The following is a 10,181-nucleotide window of genomic DNA, read 5'->3' as shown; positions in this document are numbered from 1 at the left end:
CGCTGCTCTAAATTTATTTTAGGCGCCTATATAAACCCATTTGTATGTTTCATTTCCTTTTTATCACTTTAGCTTCTCCACACACAGTGACAAATCGCGGTGAATCTCTCAATCACGGGCAACAGCAACTCCGTCTTCCCAAATCATCCCATTTCAATCCAAGAACATCTTCAAATAAGTAAGTCTCTCTTCTTGTTTTCCAGTTTTGAATTTGCATGCTAGTTTCCCGTGTTTTAGAGAGTTTGCATGCAGACTTTTGTTCCGGGTTTATGGGGATTTTCTGGGTTTTTGCGTGTGCTATTGTATTTTTCTGGTGTTTTTGGGTAGGTAACATAGGTTTCTGGGTTTTACCAATTCTGAGGAGGCCCCAAGGGTTTAAAGATGGCATGCGAGGTGTTTTATGACCAAGAACGTTCTTCGGGATTTCTTGGTTTTAGAACACCCTTCGGGAGCCAACCCAGGGCTTAAACAGGTGGTCTGGAGCGATGTTTGCATAAGGCTCTGTAGTCAAGAACATCCTTCGGGTGGGCTTGGCTCAGGAGCAGCCTTCGGAAACAGCCTCCGGGGTTCTGGTTCGTTCGGTCCTGGAACGTGTACTCGGGTGTTTATTTTTTCTTTTATCTGTTAATCCGAGTACATGGACTAGTGTCTCTCTGTTCCTGATACAGGGACATGGACCGAGCAGAACGTCCCCCGGATTCTTGGGACCCCTTATCCAACAGCTTGGTGGGAACGTCTTCCATTCGCCCCGAGCGGACGGGACGGGCCCTATACGGTTCGGCTGCCGACTATCCCGCAGCCAATAATAGATCTGAACTGACGAAAGGGCGCGTCGTTCAGATGTATGATGATTACTCTGTTCCCCGAGGACTTTGTTGGTTGTACGCGCCGAGGGAGGGTGAGAGAATCTTCGACACTCTCGGGGTACCGGACGGATATGGAGGCTGCGCCGTAGGGATTTCAGAGGCGGCCTTCAAATGCGGCTTGAGGGTGCCGCCGTTGAAGCTGATTAAACACCTCTTCTTCCAGATGGGTATCGCCCTCGGACAGATGGATCCGAACGGGTTCATCCACATCAACTGTTTTCAGAACAGGTATCTTCACGCCGGGATCGCACCCAGCACTCGCCTATTCTGGTACCACTACGATTTCAGGAGGAATCCGAAGAGTGCTGGTTTTTACACCATCGCCCGTCGGGCAAGGCGACCCGATTGGACGGCGACCAACTAGAACAATAAGTCCACTCACACACATTGGTGCTATGTGAGTGGTCCGGGGTTGATGGCCATGTCGGTTTGGCGGGATGTAAACCCCGCACTGCTTCTCATGCCGAGCTTGACCTTGGAGGAGAAGGATAGTTACATGGCGTTGGTGGACGTCAATGTGAGGAAGCTGGGTCCCGGAGAGTTTCGGGACAAGGATTGGCTCTTCATCTTGTGGGGTGGGGGTAACAAAACTTCTTCCTTGGTCTTTTCTTTAGTTTTGTCCCCACACCTATATTTTCTTTTTCTTATTATGCATTCGATTATATATATGCTTGGACTGACTTGTTTTCCCTTATTTCAGTGTCTTCAAGGGAGGCCCTGATAGAGAGAAAGAAGGCCAGGACAACCGAGAAAAGGGTGGCCCAAGAGGCGGCGAAGAAGGCCGTCGATAAGGGGGCTACGCCCGATCCCTCTGATGGCACAGGCGAGAGGGTCCCAACCGAGAAACCCTCGTCGCCCCGTCAATCCCGAGTGGCTTCTGAGGCCGAGGAGGGCGACAATTTGGAGTACATGGGGGAGGGGAACCCTACCAAGAGGACCCGAAGCAAGGTGAGGATAGTGCGTTCTTATCTCCCGGGGTGGAGCGTGCTTACGTCTGACCATACTGTGTATCCTGCTCGGCAGTCCACGAAGGAGGTGGCTTCGGATCTCTGCCATGGGCTTCAGCTCCCGGTCGATCTCCCGACCTTTGTTTCGGCCTCTGCTACCGAAGCCTGCACGGAGCTTCTGTCCTTCATGTCCTTGGTATGTTTTTTAATCTTCTATTTTTCTTCCACTTTTTTCTTTTCGGCATCCTTTAGTAATGTTTTTGTCGTCCTTTTGCAGGCTGCCCCTTGGGCCGCAGCCGTGGAGGATAAGGTTAAGGATATGGAGACTCGCATGGCCGAGGTGAAGGAGTTGGAGAGGAGGGCTACGGCGGCCGAGGAGGAGCTCGTGAGGGTGAAAGCCCAGAACGAGGTCGAAGCCGCTGAGCTGAAGAAGGATAGATCCCAGCTGGAGACTGAGCTGGAAAGGGCGAATCAGAGGATCTCCCATCGGAATGTCCAGCTGAAGAGGTCCCGAAAGGAGCTTCGGAAGAAGCAGAAGCAGCTGGACCGGACTGGGGAGTGCTGTTTCCAGTTCGGCGCTGATTATGTCATGGAGAAGGCCCATGGCCTGAACTGGGACTATAAGCAGTTGTTGGACGACAGCCTGGAGGATCATATCGGTCGTCCAGCAGTCGAAGTCCCTCCTTTCTCCTCCGGTGAAGACGAAGAGCTCTCAGATGAAGACTCTCACGCCTAAACCTTCAGCACTGAGGTGCTTGACATGACGGAAGATGATCTTGTTGCGAAGTTTGCCGTTGGTGTTTCCATGGTCGTACCCAACTCTTGCAGCGACATTCTTCGTTCGTCTTCCTGTATTTCCATTTTTTGTAATCGGTACTCTTTGTAATTGGTAGTAGTTGGTACTCTTTGTAGTTGGTACTCTTTGTAATTTAACTAGCCTTCGAGGTTTTATATTTTAATGCATCTTTTGTTTTTCATCAGCATTGTCCGACTGCATTTAACTGTTCGCCTTAAAAACGAACCGTCTCTTCGGCATTATTGGTGCCTGTATCTTTGGCTTCATTCGCCTTAACAATCTTAAAAATTTGAATAAAATGAATCGTATCTTCGGCATGCTCATTTGCCTTAACGAAATTAGTGAATTGTAACTTTGGCTTATTCTGCCTCAACAATTTTAATAATAAAATGAATAACATCTCTGGCTTCATTCGCCTCAACGATCTTATCGAATTGAATAAAATGAATCGTATCTTCGGCTTATTCTGCCTCAACAATTTTAATAATAAAATGAATCGCATCTCTGGCTTCATTCGCCTCAACGATCTTATCGAATTGAATAAAATGAATCGTATCTTCGGCTTATTCATTTGCCTTAACGATTTTTTAACGATTTTAATGTATTGTTGCCTCACTACCCCTTACGGCCCCAATGGTTAAAGGCCGAAGGTTGATTCGGGCTGTTAATCCTTTCTTAATTCAGGCGAGGGCACATGGGTGCTGATCTTTTAATGATCGCCCCTAGATCAGCGGTCATCTTCGGGATCGCCCCTAAACCTGGTCGGATTAATTGTTTCATTATCTAGGCCGAAGGACCATGTCCTTCCTTTGATCGCCCCGGGACAGGGGTTCCTTGGGCCTCATTAATAATAAATAATAAAGTTAAGACGAATGATAGGGCGTTATTCTAGGATTGCCCCTTAAGGCCCTTAATTCGTATTTACCAATTTCAAGTTGTCATAATAGTGTAGTGATGTTCGATTTTTGGGTGATTGCCCCTTATGTCTTTTCAATTAACAAATTAGACAATGGCGGCGGCCGAAGGGTTTATCTTCTCCGGGATAGCCCTCAGATAATACTCGGTCGGCCGCAGCATGTATAAATAAATAAATTTTGACAGGAAATGCATCTTTATTTAATCAGACTGCTTACATTCTTCACATATAATTGAAATACAAGCTTTTTAAGAAATTTCTTACTGATAAAATTTCCGAAGGCGACTGGCATGCCAAGTATTTTTAATTGATTCGCCTGACAATGTTTCGAGCTTATAGGTTCCAGGGAGAATGACTTCGGTCACTTTGTAAGGCCCTTCCCAGTTCGGCTGGAGCTTTCCTTGCTTGGCCGGCATAGATGCGGCCAACTCCCTTAATACTAGGTCTCCTACTCCGAAGGCCCTTTTCTTCACATTGGAGTTATAGTGTTGTGCCGCTTGCAGTAAATACCTCATGTTCCTTTGATGGGCGGCTTCTCTTTCTTCCTCCAGCAAGTCTACGTTCGCCTTCAACCCGAAGCTATTACTTTCCTCATTGTAGATCTCGGTTCGGTAGGATTCCAAGCCCACTTCGACAGGAACTAAGGCCTCGGTGCCATAAGTCATTCTAAAAAGAGTTTCTCCGGTCGATGTCCGGGGGGGTGGTTCGGTAAGCCCATAAGATCCAAGGGAGTTCTTCCGCCCATCATCCTTTTGCCTCGCCCAGCCTCTTCTTGATTCCACGGAATATGACTTTGTTCGCCGCCTCGATCGCCCCATTTCCTTGTGGGTGGGAGACTGTGCTAAATTTTTGTTGGATTCCGAAGTGGTGCAGGAACTTGCGGAATTTGTTTCCGACGAATTGAGTTCCATTATCTGAGATGCAGGTTTTCGAAATGCCAAACCGGAGAATGACATGTTCCAGGAAGAACTTTTTAGCGGCTTCTTCGGTTATGGTTGACAGAGGACGGGCTTCGACCCATTTAGTCATGTAGTCAATGGCGATTATGCAGTATTTCGCTTGCTTCGTGCTGGTAGGAAGTATGCCGACTATATCCACGGCCCATACGGCGAACGAAATTGGGCTTAGTATAGAGGTCATCTCTTCTGGAGGTTGCTTCGGGACAGTGGAGAACAACTGGCATTGTACACATTTTTTGGCATAGTCGATGGCGTCTGCCTTCAAAGTGGGCCAGAAGAATCCCTGCCGGAGAATTTTAAAGGCGAGGGAACGACCAGCCAGATGCTCGCCGCAAATTCCTTCGTGCACTGCCTCTAAAGCCTGTTGCTGTTCTTCGCTGTTCAAACAGCGCAGAAGGGGTTGACTGACTGATCAGCGATACATTCGCCCATTGATGATGGTGTAGCTTGATGCTCTGTATTTAACCTTCAGGGCATCTTTCCGGCCGGGTGGCAGAATTCCCTTCTCCAGAAAGTTCCTGAGGGGGGTCATCCAGTCGCTTCCCCGGTGAATCTCTAGGCATTCTTTCTTTTCGATCGAAGGCATCTTGGCTTCGGTGAGGTAAATAGAACTGGTTAAGTTCTGTGTCTCGGCCGAAGCTAACCTAGAAAGTGCGTCGCCCTAGAATTGTTTTCTCTGCCAATTTGACTTAATTCAAAGGTTTCAAATGATAAAGAAGCATCTCGTACCTTGGCAGCATAGGCTCTCGTTCGGGGATCCCTTTGTTCATACTCCCCTGTGAAATATTTCACAACCAACATGGAGTCACTAAAGGCCCTCAGGTGTTTTGCCTCGAGGCTTCGGGCAAGCTTCATTCCCGCGAGGAGGGCCTCGTATTCGGCCTCATTGTTTGTCAAGGGGAAGTCGAACCTTATGGCCTGGCATATTTCAAATCCTTCGGGGCTGGAGAGGATCAAGCTTGCCCCACACTTTTTTTCGGCGACCGACCTGTCTACAAAGAGCTTCCACTTCCCTGGGATCTGGATTAGTTGTTCTTCAGGCGAGAGATCCTTCGGACCCGAGAATGCGCATTCAACCATGAAGTCGACCAAAGCCTGGGCCTTAATTGCCGTTCGGGGGACATATTCGAGATCAAATTCCCCGAGTTCGATGGACCACGCTACGACTCTCCCGGAGGTTTCGGGCCTGGTCAAAATCTTCTTCAGAGGTTGATCGGTGACAACTTGGACCGTCCGGCCTTGAAAATAATATCGCAATTTTCGGGAGGCCATAACCAACCCATATGCGAATTTCTCGGCGTTGGGGTACCTTGTCTCTGCGTCCTTGAGAACATGGGACACGTAAAACACGGGATGTTGATTGCCTTCATAATTCTTCACAAGGACGGCCCCCAGAGTTCTGTCAGACACAACTAGATAAAGCTGAAGAGTTTCCTTCAGATCGGGCCTCATCAAGAGTGGTGCCTTTGTTAAATATTCCTTAACTTCTTCGAACGCCTTTTGGCATTCAGGCCCCCACTCAAAATTCTTTGACCCTTTGAGCACGGCGAAGAAATGAAGTGCTTTCTCGGCTGACCGGGAAATGAAATGCCGAAGGGCGGCGAGTCGGCCCGTCAATTTCTGTATATCTCTAATGCATTTGGGAGGTTCCATATTGATAACTGCTTCGATCTTCTCCGGGTTCGCCTCTATCCCCCGGGCGCTGACCATGTACCCGAGAAACTTTCCACTAGAGACTCTGAAGGTACATTTGTTCGGATTGATCTTCATGTTGTTCTTTCGGAGAGTTTCGAAGTATTCCTTTAAGTCCTCGGCATGATCTTGGAACAATGACTTCACTATCATATCATCCACATATGCTTCCATGTTCCTCCCAATCTGCTCCTTGAAGACTTTGTTCACCATTCGCTGGAATGTGGCTCCAGCGTTCTTCAGTCCGAAAGGCATTTTAATATAAGCATAAGTCCCCTTCGGAGTTATGAACGCTGTCTTGGGCACATCCCTATCATTCATAGCAATTTGATGATAACCAGAAAAAGCGTCCAAAAAACTAAGTACCTCATATCCTGCGGTTGCGTCTATTAGTTGGTCGATGTTAGGCAATGGGTAGTGATCCTTCGGACAGGCTTTGTTGAGGTCAGTGTAATCCACACACATCCTCCATTTTCTGTTCGACTTCTTCACGACCACCACATTGGCTAGCCAGTCAGGATACTCGATATCCTCGATAAATTTGGCCTCTAAAAGTTTTTCCACTTCGGCCTCTATTACCTTCTGTAGTTCGACTGCAAATGTCCTCTTCTTTTGCTTTACCGGCTTGGCCTCGGGCTACACATTCAAGCAGTGTGTTGCCGTCTTGGGATCCAATCCAGGCATATCTTCGGGCCCCCAAGCAAACATATCATTGTATTGCCGAATGACAGCTATTACCTTCGCCTTCAGGTCTGGCCCCATGTTTTTGCCTATCCGTACCATCTTTCCCGAATGGCCCGCGTACAACTCTACTTCTTCAGTCTCTGCCGCGGGTTCAGCAATAGGACTCGAGAGATCGGCCCCAAATTTTTCCAACTCAATGTTCAATATTTCCCGACTTCCGCTGGGTTCGGATTATGCCCGCTTCCTCTTTCCGGTTCCATCCGGTCCTTCATATTCTTGATCCTTTTCAAGGTCTTCGAGCATTATGATTCAGGCAGTTTTCTAATCGCCCCTCATTTCTCCTACCCTTTTTCAGTTGGGAACTTGAGTTTGAGGTGGGGTATAGACTCCACTGCTTCGAAAGTTGATAAGAAGGGCCTGCCAAATATTGCATTGTACGGGCTTTCAATCCAAACCACGTAGAACTTCACCAGCTTCTCGGCGGTATACGGCAACTTGCCCAGGAGGACCGGAAGAGTAATTATTCCTTCGAACTGAATTGGATGTCCTCCAATTGCATAGAGGGGAGCCTCGTTGCAGGGCTCTAGTTGCTCTCCCGCCAAGTTCATCTTACAGTAGGTCTTGTGGAATAGTATATTGGCTGAGCTGCCGGTATCCACCATCACTTTCCATATTTTGTTCTGCCCGATGATAGGATTGATGATCATAGGGTCCTCGTGCGGGCGAATGACATCCTCGTAGTCTTCAGTGTTGAAGGTCATGGGCATGTGGGGCTTTGCCTTCCCGAACTGATACAGATTGTACACCTGTCGGGCGTACCTCTTCTTTGTTGTCTTGCTATCCTTATTCAGGATGCTTCCCCCATATATAGTTTTTACTTCGCCCCTTATCCTGTTCCTTCGTTCTGGCTCATCGGCCTCTACTTCCTCTTTTGTGTTTTCCTTCGGCCCCAATCTATCTCTCAGATCTCGGACAAACTGATTAAGCTCGCCATCTTTGATCATGCGCTAAATGAGCTTCTTGAGGTGGTAGCATTCATCTGTGTTATGCTTGTCCCTGTGATAGTCACAGTACTTATCGGGATTTTTTTTGTGATTCGGGACCTTCATCTTAGTGGGGCGAACAAATCCTGGCTTGCCCTTTATCTCATGGAGAATCTTGGAGATCGGCGCATTCAAAGGAGTGAACACGGTCGAATCTCTATCCCGACGTCGTTCGGCCCCTCGATCTGATTCCTTCCTTTCTTTCTGCTATCCCTTCGGTCAGATCCTGATCTTGAGCCCTCATATCTGTCGGCTCGCTTTGATCGGTCGTCCCTTCTTGTGTCTTTATATCCCCCAATACTTTTCATCTTGCGGCGAATATTCTCGCCTCTCACATATATATCATTTAGGGATTTTGGGGGAAAATCGTAAAGAGATGAACGAAGCTTTTTACCTTTATAGGGGTCTAGCCCCGCCGTTAGGAAGCCCATTGCTTTGATTTTGTCCAGATTGGTGACCATTCCCGCTTCTTCCTTGAATCTAGCGAGATAATCCCCCAGCTCCTCATTCGCCCTCTGCCGACAATGGATAAAGGCTTCGGTGTCCTTCGCCTTTCGGCACAGGTGCGAGTAGTACTTTAAAAATTTCCTCTTCAACTGCTCGTAAGACCCGATGGACCGAGGCTTCAGGGATTTGTACCACATCGAGGCAGACCCTTTGAGATAAGTCTTGAATATTTTGCACAACATTATATCGTTGTGGCCCATCCCAACCATCAGGAGTTCATACTTTTCACAATGGTCCTCGGGGTCCCCTTTCCCGTTGAACTCGCTCATCTTGGGGAATTGTCTCTCTTCGCCCGGAGGGGGTCGGTACAGTTCAATCTCTTGTGTTACAGCAGGTTCTCGATCGGGCCTCCTATCACCGAAGAGGGCCTTCTCTAAGCGATTGAGCCTGAGGCGGGATCCATCGGGCTCGTCATCTGAATCGGAAGAGTAGGGTTGCTTAGCCCTCTTCCTTCGGGGATGCGAATCAGAGTCAAACTCGTCTTCTTCGTCATACGCCCTTCGTTCCCTTCTATCCTTATGTGCTCCGCCGGTCTCTTCGGCCCGCATCGCTTCTCTCAAGGCTCTTGCAGTTCAATTTCATCCCTCTGCAGTTGCAGGGCTTTGAGTCGGAGGGCATCAGCTTTTCTTTTCTTGGCTCGCGCTTCCGCTTCCTTGTCAATCTGATCAACTTTGGTCTTACCCTTCTCCGCGACCTTTTCTGCCCGGATCTTTAGGAGTAAAGCCTCTTCTTCAGGGGTTAACGTGATAACCCCGTCCTCGTCGACTAGGGAGGATGGTTGTCCCTTGTCGGTGAAACCAGGTGACGGTGAATGCTCATGAATTTCTGTCATTTTCTCAACTTGTAACTCTCGTATTTCCCACAGACGGCGCCAAATGTTACGCACAGATCCTTTCGGTTGTATGAACAGGCTTCGGCTGGATTGAAGATGGTTTCGGCCGTACCTGAAAGTGAAGAGAATGCGAGAGTTTGGACCCCCGATTCACCTCCGGTGTGAGAATCAGAATCTGGCTGTAAAATTAGGGTAGTAATACAAGAGAAGTAGAGTGTTGAGAGTGTCTATGGTTTATCTTACTTCACAAGGGTTTTTATACCCAATCATGCCATGAATGTTCTTCCGTTACCAACTATTAAGGAGGGAGTGAAAATGGGGCGTTATGTCCCTTGCATTGTCCAACAGTGCGCGAGTAGCAGGCCTCGGCCTGGGCTTCCATGGGCCTTGGCGACGCGGGCCTGGAGGTCATTCGGCCCAGTAGCACAACCGCTTAATGGGCCTTCGTTCAATGGGCCTTATTGGGCCTATAACCAACAATAATAAATAGGAGTAATATTGTAAATTAAATTATTGTAAAACAGACAAAGCCTAGGTAAAGAAGATGCAAAATGTGAAACCCAAAAACAGCAGGCTGATAATTTTGGTCTGGATTAGGTGACTGAGCCCAAAATGTTTCTTTTCGCTCAACTGAATGGTCGAACTCGGAACATATAACTGGGCTTCATTTTATACTTGCATTAACTTGTAACCAAATTTTTTAAAAGTATTCGTATGTAGAACCCTGGAAGGACAATATTGTTCTATTTGTTTTCAGTTCGAATAATGTCACAGGCATAAAAAAAATACAAAATAATATTACAAAATAACAATTTTGTAAGTATTTTTGAAACCAATTTTATGTCCCAAAGTTCTAAAGATTCTTGTTTGGAAGAGTTTCTATACACATAAAAAGTTACAAATTAGAAAAGGAGGAAGGTTGCGAATTGCAAATACACA

At 47.5% G+C, this 10,181-nt stretch overlaps 1 protein-coding gene across 1 annotated transcript; it reads right to left on the bottom strand.

Annotated features, from left to right (window-relative positions):
* Positions 1 to 3,785: 3,785 nt before the first annotated feature.
* On the bottom strand, positions 3,786 to 4,190 carry LOC141713878 (uncharacterized). The gene has a single exon (XM_074517443.1). The coding sequence runs from the start codon at positions 4,188 to 4,190 to the stop codon at positions 3,786 to 3,788; it is 405 nt and encodes a 134-aa protein (XP_074373544.1).
* Positions 4,191 to 10,181: the final 5,991 nt, after the last annotated feature.

This window comes from Apium graveolens, chromosome 1, assembly GCF_009905375.1.
Source record: "Apium graveolens cultivar Ventura chromosome 1, ASM990537v1, whole genome shotgun sequence".
Lineage (NCBI taxonomy): Eukaryota > Viridiplantae > Streptophyta > Magnoliopsida > Apiales > Apiaceae > Apium > Apium graveolens.
This window is presented reverse-complemented; position numbering and strand designations above follow the sequence as displayed.

Coding starts and splice junctions, on each gene's coding strand:
- LOC141713878 (XM_074517443.1), bottom strand. CDS start 4,190: ATGACTTATGGCACCGAGGCCTTAGTTCCTGTCGAAGTGGGCTTGGAA.